The following is a 23,816-nucleotide window of genomic DNA, read 5'->3' as shown; positions in this document are numbered from 1 at the left end:
AATAGCAGGGGGCTTCTTGTGTCAACAAGGTTTGTTGATTTAGGATCATAAGCCTATATCTGCAGCTCCTGGAGCAACCTGACATGTCTCTGATAATGTCAACATGCACAAAGTATATCAGTAAACTAGACTTTTATTCCTCATAATCTCAGATGTGGAAGCACATTTAAGATGCACCCAGAGATATTTTCATCCTCCTCTTCAGGTCATATTGCATGACAATGAAACTTGAATGCCACATCATAACATTTCAAAATGTGAATTGGAATTGGCTTTTTAAAAATAAATTATGGAGTTCATATGTTAAATCACAAGTACCCAGTGTCTATTTTCTTATTTATTTGTTTTCTGAGATACTATGATCAATGTGTCCTTTTCATTTGCCTCAGGTTACATTGAAGCAGCAGTGATCCCAGCTGGGGCTCGACGGATCCGTGTGATGGAGGATAAACCTGCCCACAGTTTTCTGGGTAAAAGAGAAAGAAAGAACGAACTGGTGGCTTGATCTTACCCTTTTGTTTATGTTTGTACTTTGCTATCCTGAAATACAGCAAATTGTCTCCAGCCAAGAAATACTCAGAGTAGACCCATCAAAATTAATAGATCTAAGTTCATTGACTTCATTAATTATTGAGAGAGATTTGGTGAGATATTGGGAAATCATCTGATCCCTTTGTCTCCCTTTTGCAGGGATTCACAATGGCTGGTTGCCCCAAGCAGTTTTTAAACCTGGGCAAGAATTGTATCCACTCCCACCCATCCACCTTTTCAGATGTGTCTGCTAGGGAAAAAAGCTTAGGCTAAAATGAACCACGCTTTTTAAAGAAGTAAAAGACTTTACACACAAAACATCAGAAGTCACAGAAATGAGGCTTTAAACATGTTTCCATCCAGTGAACTGAAAGATTTAAAAAGGAGGTTCCGAAATAGTTTTTCAAGAGAAAATAATTAGTTACAATCTCAGAAGCAAAACATGCAATCCTCATGTTAATGAAAGAAAGCAGATTGTGTGAATCTTCCTGTTGGGAAGATTTACCACTTGGAGTTTGGGGACCTGGAAGCCAGAGATGGTCCCTGCTCTTATATCTTCATTCTTCCAAAAGAAAGAAGTGTACTAACCTGGGAGAGAACAAAGACTACAAGTGCTTCCGAGTCCCTGGAGGAGAATGAGATCCTAACCAGGGGACTCGTTGAAGCTGCTTCAACTTAACCCTTTCATGGGCCCAGTGTGAGGCAGAAACTATCCCATATTAATTGATATGGGTCTGCTCCAAATTCAACTAACTTGGGATACAACTCAAAGTAAGAGATGAAGTACTGTATTTTTTGCTCTATAAGACTCACTTTTCCCCTCCTAAAAAGTAAGGGGAAATGTGGGTGCGTCTTATGGAGCGAATGCAGGCTGTGCAGCTATCTCAGAAGCCAGAACAGCAAGAGGGATCGCTGCTTTCGCTGCACAGCGATCCCTCTTGCTGTTTTGGCTTCTGGGATTCAGAATATTTATTTTCTTGTTTTCCTCCTCCAAAAACTAGGTGCGTCTTATGGTCTGGTGCGTCTTATAGAGGGGAAAATACGGTAATGTTGACTTCTGTAACTAGCTGACATGTGCCATTGCTCTTTGATCCCCAAATGTTCCAAGGGCTCCTTTTAGGACTGATAAATGTGAGCTGATTTTAGGGGCAAGTGCCTCAAGGCAGAGATACAGTGATAGCTACAACTGTAATTGTCTAAACATTATCATTACCAGTACCACTGTTACTGAAAGCTGGGACCTATATCAGGATGCTGTAGTGTTTTCTGAGGTGCCAAGGTGTTCTCTCTTTGAAGCACTGTCAGAGAGTATTTGTGTGTTTGGGGGAATTCTCTGTTTAAAGGGTTATCCCTCCTAGTTTACAGATAAAATAAAGGAGAGCAGGAGTTTCAGAGTTGACCCTGGATAGCAAACTGAGTAGGCACACAAGCTGCCTGGCCCTAGTCCTCGCTGCTATAGTCTTTGTATTTCAAATATAGTAGTTATTTTTAAATTTGCATCTGTACATAAGCATGTTTAAATATGTGCCCACCTTTGTGGCAATGCATTTCTTACTTCCTTTCTTCAATGTATAAGTAGCCACCCTGGCCTTTCCTCACTCCCTGCTCAGTGCTGTTGTTAACGATACAAGGCAGTCATGTGATTCTTTTTCAACTACCACTCCACATTCTGTGGCTATTGAGCCACATCTGATACTGAAGCAACTCAAGCCTTCCACTCCCCCATTCACTCCACAGAAAAGTTTTCTATTTTACTTCTCCAACAGACACTCTTGGACTCTGGGGTTTGGTTGGGGGGGATAAGGGGGGGGAGAGAGAGACCAGCAACACTTTTTTGTGTTCTACAACTGTTGAGGTCTCCCTAAATATTTTGGTTCCTCCCTCCTTGTTTTGGCTTCATTTCTGTCTGCAACTCACCACCTGAATTCACCATGATAGGGTGTGGTTATTGACATCCATGTACACAACAATTTTACAGAGTAAGAATAAGATGACACCAAGAACCTTACAAATTTGACAGAGCAATGGGAAAGGGCGCATAACTGTGGAATGCAATTCCATGTGGCAGCAAACAAGCCGCATCCCTTACGGGTTTCAAACGGGCCTTAAGTAAAACTTGGCCTTCTTACCACTGCCTTTAGCAACTGATTAGATGTGAGCTACAGAACTTCCTGACTTCTGCTCTGCCTGATTTTGATATTTTTAATATGCTGGTTTAGAATTGGTCTCCTTCAATTTTAGTAATGCTTTGAAATATTGTATTGGGGTGTATGTGGGAGAGAGAGGGTATGTTATTGCCTTAAACTGTGTTTTCTTGCATGTTTGATGCACGGCTGGCTTTTGGAAGATTTTTCTTGAAAAGGGGGCATTCAAATATATTACATAAATTTATGATAATAAACAGGGCAGGGGGTGTTCTTTCGGTTCAGTTGCACTGTCACCTACAATCCCTACAAGGGGGTTGGTCTAGACTCTAGGAGCTTGTAATCCTCAAACAATGGTGAAGCTAAGCAAGTGTGGGGTTCATCAATACATAGGTGGAAGCACCACATCTGCCCTTCTGAGCTTTCTAAAGGAGCAAAATGTTCCTAATAAATAAATGGCTATGATACAGGCTGCACATCAAAATGCTTGTCTTAACTTGTGTGTGATCTCCTCTATGTCCCATGGCTGATCAAAGCCCTTTCTGTGCTGTCACTTGGGGCAGTTGCAAATGTGAGTAAACCCTGAGGTGACAGAGATATGCTATGTTTTTGGGGAGATGGTGACAAAATGGAATACCAAAGAAAATTTCGATTCTGCAACCTTGGATTACGCAGGTCAACACATTTGCTGTTCTTTTTGTCTATGCAAGAAGCCTCAGATCAATAGACATGGTCAACCATCTCTCTAGCTTTTGTGATTTCTCTAGTCTAGGCATTACCTGCACCCACCCAGCCCTATTTCACACCTATAAGAGCTTTAGACTTGTCATTTTTAAGATGGGAGCTGGGATGCTCAGGAAGCTGCATTCTACAACAAATACGGCATTTTTTTCAGGTTTGTCTCCTCCAGGAGGCTGAGTAGCATCCAAGATTACAGTGTGCCATTCTTTGATCTCTTGCCTGCTACTGCTTTCATTTCTGCTTACCCGGCAGCCAGTTTTGTGGACTAAAATTACGCCTACACGGAAGACTTTGACATAGCAAAGCTTTGGAGAACAATGACTGCCAGTGTTCTGGGGCATTGCAAGTCCTGCTTTTGGAAGCCAGCATTTTTATTTGTCTTGGTTGGATTAATTTGGATGCTTACTGCCAGTTGAGCTTTGTCAGATGTCACTTAGGGTGAAGACAGACATAATGTAGCTCAAATTGCATCTGCAGGGCAAGCTGGCCTAGGTGGCAGTCCTTTTTCTGTGGCTGGTCCTTTAAAAAAAAAGGCTGAGTGCTTCAATATTCATTTATCTCTACAATAATTTGTTGTCAGATAGATAGATAGATAGATAGATAGATAGATAGATAGATAGTTCAATTATTTATTATTATTACAATCACAGAACAGCCACTAAATTGCAGCCAAACAAATGCAATTTGCAATTTACAGGCCAAAAGATAATATTTATTTATTTATTTATACATACATACATACACACATACATACCCCTCCCATCTGGCTGGGTTTCCCCAGCCACTCTGGGTGGCTTCCAAAAAAAGATTAAAACTACATTAAAACTTCCCTAAACAGGGGATTATTACAAATTAAACACATAGCAAAAAAACCAACTAAGATATGTGTGCATTGTCATATGTTCACCGTCATGCTTAGGATGGATTACTGAGCACTACCATTGTTAGTAAGGAGTTTTAACCATCTAGTTCCTAGTAGCATGGGTGGTGCTGTGGTCTAAACCACTAAGCCTCTTGGGCTTGCTGATCAGAAGGTCAGCAGTTTCAATCCCTGCAACAGGGTGATCTCCCGTTGCTCGGTCCCAGCTCCTGTCAACCTAGCAGTTTGAAAGCACACTGAAAAGTACAAGTAGATAAATAAGTACCGCTCCGGCGGGAAGGTAAATGGCGTTTCCGTGCACTGCTCTGGTTAGCGGCTTAGTCATGCTGGCCACATGACCCAGAAGCTGTACACCAGCTCCCTTGGCCAGTAAAGCGAGTTGAGCGCCGCAACCCTAGAGTCGTTCGCGACTGGACCTAACGGTCAGGGGTCCCTTTACCTTTACCTTTACCATAGTTAGTAAGGAATTTTAACCATCTAGCTCCTAGTAATGCATGCAGATACACAAAATTTTGCCACTTTTGTGGTAATTTCATTAGCAAAATCTGACAAGAGGAAGGAGGTGTAAAAATTATCTGTTGGAAATTAATTGAAATAGGTGTGATGTATAAGGAGTAAATGTCTTTATAATATGAAGTGTACAGTTGTTGTTGTTTTAAAAGTAAAGGTCAAAAGTGCTCCAAGAATGGGATGGCAAAAATTTGGGGGGAGGGAGTTTGGCATCATGATGGGCCAGTTAATCAGCACAACACAGATCCTGTTTATGCTTCTGATGTGCAGATCTTTTTTCCTTTTTTTTTCCTTTTAGGGCTCTAGTTTTGTCTTTTTTTCAGACTGAATACAGCAAAGGTACTTTCAGAACAACCCCACTGCGCTGAAATTATTCCATCTGACTTTATCCTGAGTGTGAAAAATCATACAGTGGTTTTGCTTGCTGTTGCTATAATCATATTCAATGGGTCTGTGTATTAGATGTGCCTGCCAAAATCTCTCTCTCTCTCTCTCTCTCTCTCTCTCTCTGTGTGTGTGTGTGTGTGTGTGTGTGTGTGTTGAAGGGATGTCTCTTTGTCCTATGTTGATAACATTGCTATCATAACGTGTTTTTTAAAGCAACAGCAACAAACTTTCTTAAAACACACCCTTTTCTTCTTTTGCTATTTGCTCACTGATATGTCCAAAAAAACAGGCTTTGGAACCATGCTGATAAAGTTGCCCTGCTGCCCATATTCAAATAAATCTTTTATCCTTCTCCAATAAAACCCCAGCTGGACCAAGTGGAAATGACTGGGAATTGCTGCTTGCAGTTTGCCTGGCAGCCACAAAGCCTTTTTCTGAATCCCTCCATCTTTCCCCCCAATTAGATGATAGCTTACATGTGGATACCACAGTGGTAGTAGCAAAGATGGGCCGCTATGTTTCAGTCCAGGGTCAGGATGGAGATGGGGCATGGGAAGAGAGAGGAAATGCTACAAAAGTTACTAGCCTGCAAAAAGTATTACTGGTCTGCTGGGGGCTGGCAGAGAACAGAGGAGGAATGGAGAGCTCCCTCAAGCAAAGCTCTCTGTATTTTTGTGTTGGGGTGGGGAAGAAATTCAGTTCAGTGCACATTTAATTTGTACTTTCTGAAACAATACAGTGGTACCTCGGGTTACAAACACCTCGGGTTACAAACACTTTGGGTTACAGACTCCGCTAACCCGGAAGTAGTACCTCAGGTAAGAATTTTACCTCAGGATGAGAACATAAATCGTTCACCGGGGGCAATGGGAGGCCCCATTAGCTAAAGTGGTACCTCAGGTTTAAGAACAGTTTCAGGTTAAGAACGGACCTCTGGAATGAATTAAGTTCATAACCAGAGTTACCACTGTATGTGAAGTGGAACAGAGCCATCCTTCAAAATTTGCACCACTTTACATTTTGCAGTACAGTCATACCTTGGGTTACAGATGCTTCAGGTTGCGTGTTTTTGGGTTGCGCACCACGCCAAACCCAGAAGTACCTGAACGGGTTACTTCCAGGTTTCGGCACTCGCGCATGCGCAGAAGCACTAAATTGCACTTTGCGCATGCGCCAAAGCGCAACCCGCGCATGCACAGATGTGGCACTGCAGGTTGTGAACGTGCCTCCCACACGGATCACGTTCGCAACCTGAGCGTTCACTGTACAGTTCTTCTGCCAAGTAATGTGTACAAAACTGCTTATTATTCTAGGTGAAGTGTACAGGAAAATGGATATGTTAGTGAAAATGGAGGAAAACTGGTTTACAAAAATGTGTATTTGGCAAAATTGCACAGAAGAATGTGTATCTTAGGAGAATTCATCTTAAAACACTGAAGGCTTTGCACAGGAAAATAAAATGGTGTGGAAATGTGGAGAACGGAACGAAAGCTGATAACTGATAGATTTGCTCATTCGTATTTCTAAGATTTCCTTTCTCTACCATCCTCCTTGGTTTCCATGCAGAACATGGGGTGGATGGCAGGACATAGCCCACCTGCTCAAATGCATGGAATTTTTGATCACCTATGGCTACCATGCTTACATACAAGACTGGGGAGAAACTGCATGTCAGTTAAATCCTGTGGGCATTTTGCCTCTGTTACATGGGCAGGGCCTGCTGACTGACCTCCCTGTTCATTCTAAAGTGTACTGCTGCCTCTGAGCTCAGAGATCGACTGCTTTGTTATCAAAGCCTTGCAGCAGAACATGGGCAAGAATCCAACAGGGTAAGCAGAATAATTAGGAAATCAAAGTACTACAATTTCCTGCCACTGTAACTTTAATAAGGCCTCAGGTTTGTGCAAACATAGCTGTGTTTAAGCTTGGAGTGAGGGCTGGAGCTAATTACACTCTCAAAGCTTAGGCCAAGGAGGTCTTGTTTCCACTGTGGACTGGGTAGGGCGCATTGGAAATGAACCCAGCTTCACGTTGAATTGATGTTCCATTTGCTGGGAGCAGTTTCTTTCCTCCTACGTCCATCCCACGCCGCCTGGCTTAGTTGCCGTTGCAAACTACCTTGAACAGGAAATGCCTTATAATTTGTATCCATAAAGCAGGGAAGTGAATTGGAAGGAGTCTGAATTGAGCAAAAGACTGGACTTTGACACAAGCTTGGAAGACAGACCAATGGGGTCAATTCATATCCAGGAGGAAAAGAGATGTTTCAAAGAGCCAGACATGGATAAATATAGTTGTTGGCTTTCGGGCTATATAAGCTTTGAGTGGTTTAATTAAAATCAGGAGCTGCAGTTAAAGTAATGAGAAGCTTAATTTAAAAGGTGCCATATCAATAATGATTATAAAGTTTTTTCAGGTCTGTCCAGGCAACATGATTAAGGTTATGCAATAGGGTTAGGGTAAACTGAAATGGGAACAGAAATTGCCAGTGTTCACTTATTTGTCCCATGTTCAGAATGAAAATCAATCCAGCGAATATGATTGATATTTGTTGCTTTCAGTCTACAAATGATACGTCCTTGATTACATTTTTCACCATTTGCGTTGCTACCGGTGATCTGGAGGAGAGCTTAGCATAATACATGTTTGGTGGCATGAAGATGAATATATTTCCCTCTGCATAATATTCACTTTATTCAATTTATATTCCTCCCAAAGGAGCCCAGGGTGGAATAGACATATTAGGGATTTGCATATTCTGTAGTGATGTTGCCAACTTTTGCAAGTCCTTGGCTTTATCTGAAGCAAGCATTGTCATCTGAGCTGAAGAAGAAATCTCTGCTCCCTGAAAAATAGGAAAGACGTTCTAATAGATGCACATGTAGAAATAAGTAATATAATTTAAATACCAGTATAATACATCTTGCTATATAGGGGAAAGACTATGAGCCAGGTGACCTGTGTGCCAGCTCAGTCGGCTGTCCAGGTGCTGCTAGCTGTAGATGGGCAACTTCAAAGCCTGTGTACTCATTACTCCTTAGGATTTTTAAAACCTTTAAACAAGACTTAGACTGGACAGCCTTTCAAATAAAGCAGGGGAACCTCAAGCCCAGAGACAAAGGCAGCCCCCTAGTCCTCTCTGTATGGCTCTTTGGATTCTCCCTAGTCCTGACCTCCCTAGGACACACCTGTCAGTGACCCTACTCAAATGTTTTGGGCCAACTGGAATGCAGTTTTACTTGCCTGGGTGGAGAGGTGTGTGCTTAGAAACCTCTAACTTTTGCATGACTGGAATGTTGCCTATTGTACAAAAGGTAAAACTCGCATCCATTTCTCCACCCATATTTTGCCTCTTTCCTCACCCACTGCTGGAATGCAGCCTTCAGGTTGGAAAAATGTTCCTTGCCACTGAAATAAAGGACTATCCTTTGCAAAGTAGGGTGCATAACTACCATACTCATTTCCACCCCCACCCACCCCTCTACCTGGCTCTAGCAGCTACTGCTCCCACCACCACCATCCCTAAAACTGCCATAGAAGCAGCCCAAATAAGGAAATAGGGAAAGTCCTACATACAGCCACAGGTAATAGAGGGGACAGATCTGTCATGGAAGTATCTCGCAGATGATACAGGTTGGGGTCCATATGATGGGTGGATTGAGTGAGGAATTCAGATTTCATTGCACTTCTGATAATGAAAAGGGTTCATAGCTGGGCTTGCGGAAACCAAGCTATTTCTTGACCCTTATTCTTATTTTGATAAATAGCTTCTTTGGTTGGGTTCAATTCCACATCAATTTTAACAGGGCTTGTCCATCACTAATTCTTTCTACTAGGGCTGGATGAATCTGTCGTTTTGTATTTCTCTCTGTTTCTCGTTTTCCCAGTCGTCAGTTTTCCACATTTCCACAGTAGATTGTGATTTTTTTAAGAAGTCCTTGTGAAAATTTATCAGCATCTTTGTGTAAATTTATCTAATATATATATTTTTATAAGCAATTTTTCTTTTTATTTACACACACACACACATTTGCAAGCAGGCTGTCTCATTTTAATATATTTTAATATTATATATTTTCACTAATATAAGTGTTTTATGGTCATTTCCCTACAATATACACGTCTTCATACACATTATTTGTATGGAGGCTTATGTTTGAGGCGCCATCTCTCCCTTGGACTAGCACTTGTTTGGCCTCAACGCCAGAGGCTGAATTCACTTATGATGCAAATGACCCCTCCTCAGCTCCATCTAAGGATCCTGGCTCCTTGCCATCCAATAGAGCCTGGTTTTGTGTTTTTTTGTAATGCTGGACCTCAGGTCATCCTCTGATGAGGAATCCCCTGGCTGAGACATGACAATGAGGAACACTTAGGATAATCTCTTAGGACCCAGAAAAGGAACATCTGTCAACCTAAATGAAATTGGACAACAGCAGTTTCTCTCTGGTGAGGTATTTGCTTTCTGTTTCATCCCATGCTGTTTGGTTCTTTCCAGCTTTGAAAGATTCCAGTAAGAAATCCATTAACAGTGACTGGAAAATCGAACTTCCTGGTGAGTTTCAGATTGCAGGAACCACTGTTCGGTATGTGAGAAGAGGTCTATGGGAGAAAATCTCGGCCAAAGGACCAACTAAAATACCACTCCACTTGATGGTAATTTGATGCTTTTTCATTGTCTGCTTTCAGTGTTTCATCATGGTAGAATTGTTTTTTTGGTGTTCAGTATTAACTACTTCCTTCTTCAGTTACAAGAGTAACTGACATGCAGGCATCAAAGACAGATAGAAGCCTCCAAACTAGCGTGGTGTAGTTTGTAACATATTCAAATTGGAAAAGGAGGATCTGGGTTCTAATTCTCTGGATAGGCCATGAAACTGGGTAACACTGAGCAATTGGTAATGTACTTGAGCAAAGGGTAATGTACTTGTCTGGGCTGTTGTGAGGTTAAAATGGGATAAGCCCATCTTGAACACCATGATCTCCTTGCAAGAAGGGTGCAATAGAAATTTAGTAGGTAGGGTTAGTTCCAAAACTAAACCCTAGATACGGGGGGGGGGGGATTTATGTGAATTGTTATATCAAACTTAAGCTTCTTTTAATGGAAGATATCTGCAAAGGAAAAGCAGAACACCCAAAAGAGTTCTGAAAATTAATGATAAGCCAGCAATGATAGCTATAATATGAGAGATGTGAGCTGATTGTAATTTATATTCCAGAAAAAGCAAAACAGATGGCTATATTTATGTCTGGGACATTAATTATGTGTTTTTCATGATTTGATGATATTATTATTATTATTATTATTATTATTATTATTATTATTTATTAATTGTTTTTAATATGTGGCTTTTATTGTTTGCAACTTCAGTAACCTGTTTGAAAAGCAGCTTAAATTGATGATGATAATAATAATAATAATAATAATAATAATAATAATAATAATAATAATAAAGAATAGCCAACATTGTTTAAACCAGTCTTTTAAACTTGTTGCCTTCCAGATGTTTTGGACTGCAACTACTATCATTCCTGATCATTGGTCATTGCCAGTTGAGGCTAATGGGAGTTGTAGTCAAAAACACTTGGGAAGCGCCATTGGTTTCCAAACTTTCTGACTTCAAGGAACCCTTTCCACATTCATTTGCCTGGTGAGCATATGCCACAGAAATTCAGTGTATCATGGAAAGATTCTGGAGCATATGAACATATGGTTCATGCGAGACACTCACTAGGCCTTTTTGCCTCATCTCTGCCCCACAAGGGACCACAGTCCAACGTGTCCCCACAGTCCTCTGCAGTTGCACATTGCAGAGGAAGATAAGCGAGTCCTAGGTTGGCTGCAATTTAGCCACTGATATATTTGCAAAAGAAAAAACAAGGATTACATTACCAGAAATAAAATATGCTAATACTAATCCATATGCATCAATGTTAATTTAACAGTACAGTAATTACAATAACTAGAAATACATCTCAACCTCCTGGATGAGGACCATGACCAGGTGAGTGTTGTCCCTGCTCATTCTGCTGTCCAAGTGCTGTTAATGTTTGATGGGCATCTTCAAGGCCCTTGATGTTCTCCCTTAGAATCATAAAATTGTAGATTTGTTAATGTTCTTAATTGTTAAACCATACCTGGCAGCTCTTCAAATATGGAGTGCCTTCAAAGTGGTGGGGTGGCTGTCCTCTGACAGTCCTTCAAAGGGAGGGCTGTTCTTTGTGATGTAGGACTCGTGACCACCTAACAGGTTGTTTTTCAGGGAAACCTGTTCCCCATTACCAATCTTCTCGCTGAGGGCCTCTGCAGCTTCCAAGGGTCCTCAGGGTTCCCTGGAATGCAGTTTGAAAACCACTTGTTCTGAAGACTGTTAGAACAGCATTGACTCACAAAGCGCAAATCACCTGAGTGAAGACATCTTGACCTCCGTTTGAAACCCAATTACCCACACAGCCAAACAATGGCATGAAATCTATTTCATATGGGCCCTTAGATTCTCTAGCCTTGTTCCCAGATTGAGATAATAAAGATCTCTCTCTCTCTCTCTCTCTCTCTCTCTCTCTCTCTCTCTCTCTCCCTCTCTCCTTTTCTTTTTTAAAGAAGGAGCTTGCCTTCCCCCCTCTTTTCCCCCCTCCTTTAAATACCCAAGGCATTTCTCCAAATATGTTACTGTAACTATGTTCCTTGGATAAATGAGTGTTTGTGTAGCTAGATCTCCTTCAGACCTCCACTTGGCAACTGGAGGCCATCTCAGCCCACGAGATGCTTCCAAATACGACGGCTTCCTCCGAGCTGTACAGCAATGTCGTTAGCATCTTGTTTGCTTAAATAAGAGCAGGGTGGGGCTTCACGTCTTGTGCTGGCGAGTGCCGAGTGTTTTGGATCCTGCAAAAAGCTTTAAAACTATAGCTTATTGTCTGGTTTGTCTTAGCTTTGGCTTCCAACTCAGACTAATAAAGCTCCTTCTGTAGCTACAGATGTGTCTTTTATTTCTCCCCATCTTGCAAAAGATATTTGTCTGTTTTCGTACAGATCGGCACACACAAAAAAGTTTTTAAGGCGATGAGTGCCTGCTTTCATAGAATTAAAAGGACTGGAAGGGCCTCAAGGGTTATCTGGCCGAACGTCTTCATGAAGGCAGGATCTACCAGACCAAAGCAGATGTTTGCTGGAGTACTCTCAGCCCTCAGCACCTTCACTTAACACTTAACACCCAACCTTAAACAAAACAATTAAGCAGCAGTGGATTAGCACACTGTCAGGACCAGGCCTGGGGCATAAACAGCTAGCCTGAACCCAGACTTAAAGGTAAAGGTAAAGGTAAAGGAACCCCTGACCATTAGGTCCAGTCGTGACCGACTCTGTGGTTGCGGCACTTATCTCGCTTTATTGGCTGAGGGAGCCAGCGTACAGCTTCCGGGTCATGTGGCCAGCATGACTAAGCCGCTTCTGGCGAACCAGAGCAGCACACAGAAATGCCGTTTACCTTCCTGCCGGAGAGGTACCTATTTATCTACTTGCACTTTGACGTGCTTTCAAACTGCTAGGTTGGCAGGAGCAGGGACCGAGCAACGGGAGCTCACCCTGTTGCAAGGATTTGAACCGCCGACCTTCTGATCGGCAAGCCCTAGGTTCTATGGTTTAACCCACAGCGCTACCCATGTCCCCGAATCCAGACTTAGGAGTGTGAATTTTCCACCCCATAGTCGCTGGTGGTATTTGCAGAGGCAGATATAGTGGTGCTGCGGGGACAACACACCCTCCAAGTGTCCCAATTTTCCCAGGATGGTCCCAGAATTACTTCTGATTTGATCCTGTAATGTCCCGATTTCCCCTGCCAGCTCTGCCAGCACCAGGCTCTGGGAGAAGGATCAGCAGGTGCTTGTCCTGACGATGGCGACTGCGAGGAAGCATCCCATTGCCTTTCTATGGTTGCCACTGGCCTCGTCTTTTGGGCAGCTCATAACAGCTACTGGAGAGCTGGCCTTTCCTCACCTTCTCTTGAAGGTGTTGTACATAATCCCTTTCCTCACACATTTTTTATTTTACAACAATGCTGTGAGGTAGGTTAGGCAGAGAGGTAATTGGCTCAAGGTGACAGCTGTATATGTGTATATGACGTATAAGTGTGCAGCAAGATCAAATGTGGGAGAATCTTCCTGATAACAGAATTGTTGTTTAGTCGTTTAGTCGTGCCCACCTCTTCGTGACCCCATGGACCAGAGCACACCAGGCACTCCTGTCTTCCACTGCCTCCCGCAGTTTGGTCAAACTCATGCTGGTAGCTTCGAGAACACTGTCCAACCATCTCGTCCTCTGTTGTCCCCTCCTCCTTGTGCCCTCCATCTTTCCCAACATCAGGGTCTTTTCCAGGGAGTCTTCTCTTCTCATGAGGTGGCCAAAGTATTGGAGCCTCAGCTTCACGATCTGTCCTTCCAGTGACCACTCAGGGCTGATTTCCTTCAGAATGGAGATAACAGAATAGAATGCCGCTATTTTCATTGGAGAAATGTTGCAGGGTATGGGGGACCAGTTCAGCCCCACTGGGCATGGAGCTGCAGGGGGCACCACAGCTGTGAGGTGGAGGATGCAGTGAGTATTCTCTGCAAAATGCAAGTGTCTGTAGCCATGTCTTCAAGGTTCTACAGGATATTTGGGGACTAAGTACAAAAGTGATCTTCCTTCAATTACCTCAAAAGTAAGTTTCTTTTTCAGTTTCCACTTTGATCTCATTTGCACTAGGTTAAAAATTAGTAGGACGCATTTACTTTGAGGCAGCATTACTTTACTCTCGTCAGCCCCAGAAAGCATCGCCAATGGACAGTGATGGTGGGAGTTGTAGTTCAGCAACATCTAGAGGTTCCTCACACTTGGTTTAGGTTTTGGTTTTTTTACAGGAAAAAATGATTTTTTTGGTCTAATTTCTAACATGACAAGAGAGTGACTTATCTTCCATGAATGCCTAGTAACTATTCCCTGTACCTGCCATGGCATCCTGTTGCTGTTTGGGGTGGGGAGATTGAAAGACTGTAGCCAAAAAATAATTTTTCTGTGTCAGAAATGCTCAGCTTCACCTCTCCTGGCAAGCACTTTGCCAAGCAAGGTGACATTTGGGCTTTGTGTTGTGCAATGCCCCCTTTAAAGCTACAGCTACTACGATCGGCACTCCTTCACTTCTCTTGCAAAGCACGATACTACTTTCAAGAAACCATTTTCTCCCCTCTTTGGGCATGCAACATTTTTAATTTTTTTTATTAAATTTATATACAGTGGTACCTCGGTTTATGAACCTAATCTGTTCCGGAAGTCCATTCTTAAACTGAAACCATTCTTAAACCGAGCCGCGCTTTCCCTAATGAGGCCTCCTGCCGCTGGTGCCCTTCCACCATTTGGATTCCGTTCTTAGACCAAGGTAAAGTTCGCAAACCGGGACACTACTTCTGGTTTTGCGGAGTTCGTAAAGTGAATCGTTCATAAACAGGACTGTTCTTAAACTGAGGTACCACTATACTGCCTTTTATCATAAGCTCTCAGGGTGGTTCACAGAATAAAATTGTTAATGGTCATAGGCCAGGATAACTAAATAGAACTTCAGTGTTTAGAGATGACTTACCTCTGAGAAATCAGATGCTGGGGGCAATGGGAGGTAATAAAGAAGGCGAGCAATTGAGACCTACTAAGGCAGGCATAGGCAACCTTCGGCTTTCCAGATGTTTTTGGCCTACAACTCCCATGATCCCTAGCTAACAGGACCAGTGGTCAGGGATGATGGGAATTGTAGTCCAAAACATCTGGAGGGCCAAAGGTTGCCTATGCCTGTACTAAGGGAAGACTATGGTTGTTGGAGTAGTGCTCCATTTCCCCTAATGGAGCAGCCTCCACTCTTACATGGGCGGTATTCATTAGCTTCTCTGTGCAACCTTATAAAGGCAGCATTTGATTTTACCTATTTTGTCTCATTCCACAAAGTCTAAGCAGTAGCAGATGCCTCAAGCTGTCAGAGGGGCAGATCAGTTCTAGTTGGCACCGTTCCCTACCACACATTAGACAACACACTACCATGTTTATTTATGGCTTGATTTGTTCAATGGGCTCCTTAATACCTCCGGCTGTTTCAATAAACTCATGTACCATTTCACTGCAATGAGATACAGTGTCACCTGCCTGCTTGCTTGCCCGCCCATCCCCCTGGCCTTCCCGTCTTCATTCCAACCTGTTCCAAGTACTAGCACACCTTCCAGCACACCTGAACCCTCCCAAACAAATTTAAACTTGTACAGTCAATGGCATCTTAATTCAACAGAATCATTAATGAGTCGCTTTAAGAGTAAGCTTGGTTGGTTTTCACATTTCCTGCAGTCGTAATTACTTCTAGCTGAGTTGCCAGAAGCAAACTTGGGGAAGGTGTGGGGAGTTGAGACTGCAAGTTTCACATTAAAGGTATAATCTTATTTATTTATAGGCCTTTACAAGCTGCCTTTTCCCTGCCAGATTGGCACCGCATATAATGAGGACAATAAAACAATATGAAACTACAATGCACAGTTTCTAAAGCATTACACTGTCCTCTAAGTTCAGAGAGAAAGTGCCATCAAAGGCCAGTTGCTAGAAGGACAACAGCAAGGGTAGAAGATTGCTTTCATTCTCAGCTAGCTCAGCACCCCTGCAGCATCACAAGAAATACAGGCTTATGTGGGTGATTTAGAATATATCTTTCCATAATAGTTAGGTGATTACTGATTTTAACTTTTAAATATTGTTCTTATTTCATGGTTTTATGTATAATTGTTGTAAACCATTCTGATCTTTTTAATGAATTGTGGCATATAAATATTTTTATAACTAAATAAATTTAAATCTAGGTTTCAAGGTTTTTATAGACGCATAGTTTTACAGTAGATCAAACATCCTTTCCTTCCAGATGATCTCCTCTGTGGAGATGGATTTGCAACCACAGGGCTTCTACTTCCCGGAAGTAGACCGTGTTGTTTATATTTCACTCATAAATCCCTTGACCTAAACCTTTTATTAATATTATTTTTGGTTGCTTTGCCATTTTGGTGATTTCCATTTATTTGTCTTGCCTCCCCAGCCCACACATGCCAAACTCAGCAACTGTCTGTCTCCTGCTCTCTCAACTAGGTGCTGTTATTCCATGACCAGAATTATGGGATCCACTACGAATACACCATTCCTGTGAACTACTCTGCTGAAAACAGAAGTGAGCCAGATCACCATCAGGACTCCTTGTACATATGGACCCATAGCGGATGGGAAGGTTGTAGTGTGCAGTGTGGAGGAGGTAAAGATTTTGTTTGTTTAAAATAATTTCTCTAAGGTGGTCCATTAGTGTAGAAGGTCTGCAGAACAAATCAACCTTGCAGCTGTCTTTGTCTCACTGATAGTGTATCTCCAAGGTCTTGGGCAAAGAGGTATTTCCAACCATGCTATCCAAAATCTTTTAAGCAGGAGATACCAGGGATCAGTCCTAGGACATAAGAGGAGCCCTGCTGGATCAGGCCAGTGGCCCATCTAGTACAAGATCTTGTTCTCACAGTGGCCAGCCAGATGCCTCTGGGAAACCTGCAAGCAGGCCCCAAGCGCAAGACCACTCTCCCCTCCTGCAGTTTCCAGCAACTGCTATTCAGAATCATTACTGATTCCAAATGTGGAAGGAGTGTATATCTATTGTAGCCAGTAGCCCTTTGCGAGAGCAAATTCCATAGTTTAACTAAACACTGTGTGAATAAGTACAGTGGTGCCCTGCAAGATGAATGCCTCGCAAGACGGAAAACCCACTAGACGAAAGGGTTTTCCGTTTTTGAGCTGCTTCGCAAGACGATTTTCCCTATGGGCTTGCTTTGCAAGACGAAAACGTCTTGCAAGTGTTCCGATTTTTTCCCGCTCCCCCCCTTTTTTCTAAGCTGCTAAGCCGCTAATAGCCTTTTAGCCGCTAATCCGCTAAGCCCTTAATAGCCGCTAATAGCCTTTTAGCCGCTAATCCGCTAAGCCTTTAATAGCCGCTAAGCCTTTAATAGCCGCTAAGCCTTTAATAGCCGCTAAACTGCTAATAGCGCTAATCCGCTAAACCGCTAATAGGGTTGCTTCGCAAGACGAAAAAACCGCTATACGAAGAGACTCGCGGAACGGATTAATTTCGTCTTGCGAGGCACCACTGTACTTTCTTTTGTCCTGAATCTTCCAACATTCAGCTTTGCTGAATGTCCCCAAGTTCTAGTGTTAGGAAAGAGGGAGAAAAACATCTATTTATCCACTTTCTCTATGCCAGGCATAAATTTATGATATTCTGTTGTTGTTGTTGTTGTTTATAAAATTTCTATACTGCTCTTCATTCAAGGATCACAGGATGGTTTACAATCTATCATGTCACCTCTTACTTACTTTTCCTCTAAACCAAAAAGCCCCAAATGTTGTAACCTTTCCTCATAGGGGAATTCCTCAATCCCCTTGATCAGATCATGCACAGCAAGTTCTCTCCCATCTGAATCCTTAACTGAAGCATTTCAGAATTGAAGAAGAAAAGCTTTTCTAAAACAACAGCAACAACACTGTAGCAGACAGATACCAGGCCTCGGAGCTGAGAAAGCCCCATTCCAAATTAGCGAGCTTCAAAGGCTCCCAGATAATGGATATGGGTGAAATTAGATTCAACCGCTCAGAAGAGTTATCTTGCAGTGTTCTTTGGCTTGGAGTTCCATATCCGTGGGGTGTTCCTGGGGAAAGTAGCCATGTTGGAAGATAGGGACATGTTCACAACCAAGTGGAATTCAGCAAACAAGACATTTCTTTTAGTGATATTTATGAAATCAGATTGCCTCTGAAGAAAAAGAAATATTTAGATAATGTAATGAATTAAATACACCGCCACCCCCATTTTGCATCCAGGAGAACGTAAAACCATTGTGTCCTGTACGCGGGTTGTTAACAAGACTATGATACTGGTGAACGACAGTGCCTGCCAGCGGGTGACCCGTCCCGAGCCTCAGGTCAGAAGATGTAATGTGCACCCCTGCCAGTCAAGGTAAGGATTGCATTACAGTCGTCACAAACTTTTTCATATACAAAGGTTCATATTGCATTGTAGTCTCCCGTGCACTATTTATGTGATTGCATGAGCATTGTAAATGCAACAGAGAAAGCACAAATAAGGCATTTGTAATAGAACTGAGCCTTCTCGCCAATGCAGGTTTTATACTTATACATTAAAAACTGTTTTAAGCCTCATTTATAACACCCCTGGAGCTGCATGGAACTGCATCCAAATTCCTATTTTTCCAAGCATACCAATCTACAAATGCATCTGTGCATCTTTGCCTTGTTCAGCCATAAAGCTCCTTTTCTACTTATTTGGTAGATCTGCACCACCCAACCTCTCTTTTTTACTCTACTGGGGGATATAATGACTTGATATTTTAATTCTTAAACATCATTGATCCAACATACCCAAGGGCCCTTTCTGAGAGTCACACAAGAAAGGGTGTTGGGAGATCATAGAATGTGCATTTTTTACACATTATTTGGTTGGTGAACCACATCACAGAATTTGTACAAGTGTGAATTTTGAAAGATGGCTTTTTTCCAATTTTCATATTGCTTCAGGAAGCGCAAATTAGGTAGATTCACCTTTAAATGAAAACTGAATTGAATTTCTCTCCCATCCTTATTTGAAACCCCAGGGAGCCGGAGTGTGGGAAATGATGAGCTAAATGGACCAATGGATTAGTTGCCAGACAGCTTCTTAAAGAGCATAATGTTTCTGGAGCGACACAAAAATGAGAGAGATTAACAGAGCCCTTCCATTCCCTATGTTTTATTGTGATCCTTCAATAACATCTTTGTGCCATGTCAGGAAAGCCAGGGCCCCTAAGCCAAGTTGCCTCTGAGATGGTAATCCTGTGCCTGGACTGTACCACTTAAGTTTGCAGGTGGGGGTTTACATAGATAAGTACTCTTCCATTTAGAAAAACGTCTTGCACATAAGAAACTGAATGTATTTGCTACCTCATTCAGAACTAGGCTATAGAGAAGGTATTTGCTGTGGTTGTCTCCAAATCCCCTGGTGACTTGCCAAGTCCATACATTGCTCATATATGGTCAGAGGCTTCTTTTCTTTACTAGGGACTAGCTTAGTCTGGGCAGTCTGCTTGTGTTTAAGGTAGGCCTGTGTCAGTTAGGTTCTAGTTATTGCTGGTGTTGAAATTAATTAAAACTGGTTGTTCTTAAGTGGATGCTTGTCATTTGTGGGGGTGTTCAGCCACCCTCCTCTCAAGCCTTCACGGCAGTATAGATTTCTAGGCAAATTGAGAGAAAAATATCCAAAAGAATCATTGACAGAGAGGTAAACCAGCTGAAGAAAAATAATCTGGTCTCTCTGAAAGAGTTGCAAAAGGGAAAAACACACCATTGAAAAAGATCTGTAAAGCTTGAAACATGTCAGGTCATTCTCTAAAAATAAATCCAGCTTTCCGCAGCACCTTTTGGGCCTTTTCTGTTTGCCATGGAGTGGTCCAACTCTGGTTTCTGGTCTGTGTGGATTTCTAGCCCACCTGAAGAAGCTCATGGAACTGCCTGCCTGTGCCATTTCTGACCCCCAAACTTTCATTTTCCTTTCGCTAGCCCACAGGCAAAAAAAAAAAGTCAGGGTTGATCCAAGGGTGGTGCCAACCCAGCCCAGTTTTGTTGAGAAAGGGAAGTCTAAATTGCCTTACTCTATGGATTTTAATCCTTCCCCTTAATATAATTCCAGAACTGCTGCTTTTGGTTTGGAGTTCCTGAGCCAATTTAGAGTTACAATAAAGGGCCATTATCCTCGGCTGGACAACTAGAGTGTGCGGCTCTCATTGGTTCGTTTTGCCACCAGCACCATGGCAACCAACAACCACACAGTGCTTCACATCCAAGCAGGCCACGCCTCTCCCTCTCTCCTAACATTTTCTCGCTCCCTCCAGGTCGACCACACATTCACACTTCGGAAGCTGCCAAATGGAAACGTTTTCCGAAGCACATTCTCTAAGTCTCTGTAGAATTTAAATTTCCATTAGTGTTTGCCCACCCAGATATTAGAAATGCATGCTTGGCATACTCTCTGACCGAGAACATCTTAAAGAGACCTTTCTCTTTCACCATGACTATAGTTTATTTTGTTTTTTTTTAAAGAAAGAAGCTCTGGGTTTGCTTTCAGAGTTCAAGCGGAATTATTATAGCGTTGTTGCAAGAACTTCTCCTGTTTTCTACATTGAGCTCTGCTCTCTGGTTCTCGTAAGAGCTACCGCTTTGATTTCTCTGTAGTTTGGCCTGCTATTTGACATTATTGCTACCAGAAATTCACATGGTCATTCTTGGGATGAGATGGGAGAATCTGTCAGTTCCGCTTTTCTGTTTCTCATTTTTCCAATCTTAAATTCAGTTCTCTACAATTCTGCAACAGTAAAAGTCAGCAAAAGTCATCAGCATTCTTTATTGTAAATTTCTCCAAACATACATGTGTTTGTATTCAATTTTGCCTAATATATACACTTTTGCAATGCAGTTTTTGTGTGTTGTTTTCCCTAATGCATTCCTCAGTATGTTCATTATTGTCCATGCTATTTAGCTAGAGAACTGCATTGCAAAATTTGCGGAAGTGTGTATTTCAGAGAATGACTGTGATTTGGTAGATAAATTGAGAAATTCAAACTTTATAAGGGATGCTGAGGAGTCAAAGGGGATATGAAGGAGAGAGAGATGATGCCCTACACACTTTAATCTACTTTAATCTGTAGAATTTCTGCTTTGTCTCCTCTTCCCACCATCTGAAATTTGGCATGAGATGATGGGAGGCAGGACCACCTCTGCTGTGCCACCTTGTTGTTAGTGGAACTTTAAAAAAATCTGCTTATGCTGTTTAAGTTGGTGTATTTTATTTTTAATGCTGGACTTTTAACTTTCCGTGCAATTTGTTGTTTTCTTAGCATATTCCTATTTATTGCATTTACTTCTGATGCTGATCTGAGAGCTTGGTCTGAAGAGTGGCAAATGAAGTTTAAATAAATAAAAACCAACCAGCATAAACAGACATTCTGATTAGTTATCTCTAAGAGAGAATTTTCAGCATCCCCAGCAAAGTGTCATTCCCAGAATTCTTTGAGGAAGACTAGAATACTTGGAATTGCCGTACTGAAAACAATATTAGTGTTTGAATCCTCAAAGAGGCAGAGTTCTACAAACCGTCTGAAAGAGTTCCATGTTCCAATAATTCCACTCAAAACTGGTGAGAAAATTATTTTTTATAATTTATCAGAAATTTGAAGATCTTGCTCCCCTAGCCAAACACTTTCCTGCCTCTTTTTTCTTCCCCCTTTGTAAAATCAGGTTTATAAAAACATTTTTAAAATGCTCGTTAAAAAAAATTAGAAAGTGGCGCTAAAAAGATGGTTGACACAGTGTCGGTGTAAATTTGTCCTTAACAAAGTTAAAACTCAAGTTATTCCACAACCACCCCCGTGCGTGTTGCAGCTTTGTACCGAGTTCATGAAAGGACACTTATGCCGGACCTGGACAAGAGTGCAGTCTGGGTTGTCCATTTTCCCATCTGTCATTGTACTGAATTCCTGGCTCGTCTCATGCCCGTCTTCCTGTTTCCTTACAGACCACCGAACTGGAAAAGAAAGTGAGAGGCTGTCTCCTTTCTGATTCCTCCCATTCCTTTTCCCTTTAAGTGAGGTCACAGCCTCCTTTTTCTCAGGACTGTATGGTGTGCGGTCGAACTGTCAGTTCTGGAGGCAAACAACCAGGGTGGCTCCTACCAAGTTTTTCACTCCTTTCATCTCTACTGTTCTTCGCTCTCAATCCTTTTCTCTCCTTTCTTTGGCAATAGCTATAGATCACAGGGAGATTACAATGCCGTTGCTAGACTTAATTCAGCAGGGCCTGGACAGCAGCCATGCCTGCTCCTTGAGAGGACAGTAAATTAGTAAAGCAGTCCCTCTCTTTCCCCTTCCCAGCTTCATCTCACCACCCCTGTCTGATTGGGACTTTCAGTCAATGACATATTTAACAACACATCTGTAATTTGTGCTTCAGTGCTTAAATAGTGGCCTGTGGGTGTCCTTTTTATTGCATATTCATGATTATTTGTGCTCATGATGCTATCAGGGCTGTCACACGGGTTCCCACTTTCATTATGGTTTACACCTGCAAAAGTTTTGGTGCAGTCACACTGCTTCATTTCCACTCAGTCCATTTCAGTGCATTTATTTTTTATATATACAGTGGTACCTCGGGTTAAGTACTTAATTCATTCCGGAGGTCTGTTCTTAACCTGAAACTGTTCTTAACCTGAAGCACCATTTTAGCTGATGGGGCCTCCTGCTGCCGCCGCGCCACTGGAGCACGATTTCTGTTCTCATCCTGAAGCAAAGTTCTTAACCCGAGGTACTTTTTCTGGGTTACTGGAGTCTGTAACCTGAAGCGTATGTAACCTGAAGCGTATGTAACCCGAGGTACCATTGTACCACAAAGTTTCTGGTTTATTTTTGTTTTGCTTTGATGGTGCTGTAGCCTCTCCAGACAACAGTATTGTGGCAGCATGGGGGAAGCATCTCAGGGCAACTAATAAAGCAGAATAATTTCAGCACTGCAGCACTGTGTGTGTGTGCGTCAGTAACATGTTGCAGAATACTCCCAGGCTTTTTTTAAAAAAAAAATCAGTCTGGAGGGGCCCTCAGTGCCTTGGCATCAGGTTGCAAAGATTAGTTTGGTTGGGAGGCAAATCAAGTTGACAAGTCTGAAAGACAGACCAGGATTCCAACTTCCTGAAAAAAGGGTGCTGTGATTGCCACCTCCCTCCCCCTCCTCATGCATTTTTCATGTTCACACAGGGCTATTGTTCCAGCTCTTCACTTTGACGAGGAATTCCTGTAATTACAGAGGGGATCTTCCTCTGTGACAGGTCATAGGAAGCACTTAGCAGAGATGCCATATAGGCATTTATCAAATACATTCCTCTTTCCTTGATTCTTCCCATGACCTCCAACTCAGAGTCACTCTCAAAAAGTTCCACTTCTGCTGCTCAGGTCTCAACAAAATAGCAATTAGTTATATGGGGTGATTGGAAGGGCAGACTGACAAAAGGGTCTGTAGAGTCTATATCTCTGGGGACAAGCAGTTATATTTCACAGCACCTGGGAATGTAAGGCTACGGGATTTTTCATTGTGAGCTGATCATAATGTGAATCTTATTTGCAATGTGATGTAGGTAGCTGTGTACTATTTGTGTCAATTGTTTGAACAAAGCAGATGACATAATTGCCAAGTGTCCCCCTGGTGGTTCTCTTTTCCTCTTCATACTCTGACCTCATCACTCCTGAAATCTCCTCTTGTCCTTTTTACTTTTCTGATGGTTTGACCCCTCTTGATGGTTTTAGTTGGTCTGCTCAGATATCACAGCTAGAAGCAGAGGAATCCTAGCCCCTCTTGGATTAGCTCATGCCACAGAAAAGCTAGCATTAGCAGCTGAGCATCAAAGGGGGCATGGAGACCTTTAGAATTGGATGTTCAGTGCCCATGAGCAACTTTGCTTCGGTTAAACAGCATAACCATGGTCTGCAAGCCACAGGCTCCC

At 42.3% G+C, this 23,816-nt stretch overlaps 1 protein-coding gene across 3 annotated transcripts in view; it reads left to right on the top strand.

Moving 5' to 3' along the window:
* Positions 1-23,816, top strand: part of ADAMTS17 (ADAM metallopeptidase with thrombospondin type 1 motif 17) — a 185,062-nt gene that overhangs the window by 133,524 nt on the left and 27,722 nt on the right. For all 3 annotated transcript variants that reach the window (XR_014519045.1, XM_083475000.1, XM_083475001.1), the window contains 4 exons: positions 390-470; positions 9,692-9,849; positions 16,337-16,496; positions 18,101-18,236. Coding sequence is in view for 2 of the 3 variants with exons in the window: in XM_083475000.1 (XP_083331126.1) it covers positions 390-470; positions 9,692-9,849; positions 16,337-16,496; positions 18,101-18,236 (535 nt within the window). In the remaining variant the exon portion in view is untranslated. The remainder of the gene's footprint in view (positions 1-389; positions 471-9,691; positions 9,850-16,336; positions 16,497-18,100; positions 18,237-23,816) is intronic.

This window comes from Podarcis liolepis (assembly GCF_965112155.1).
Source record: "Podarcis liolepis genome assembly, chromosome: 14".
Taxonomy (NCBI): domain Eukaryota; kingdom Metazoa; phylum Chordata; class Lepidosauria; order Squamata; family Lacertidae; genus Podarcis; species Podarcis liolepis.
This window is presented reverse-complemented; position numbering and strand designations above follow the sequence as displayed.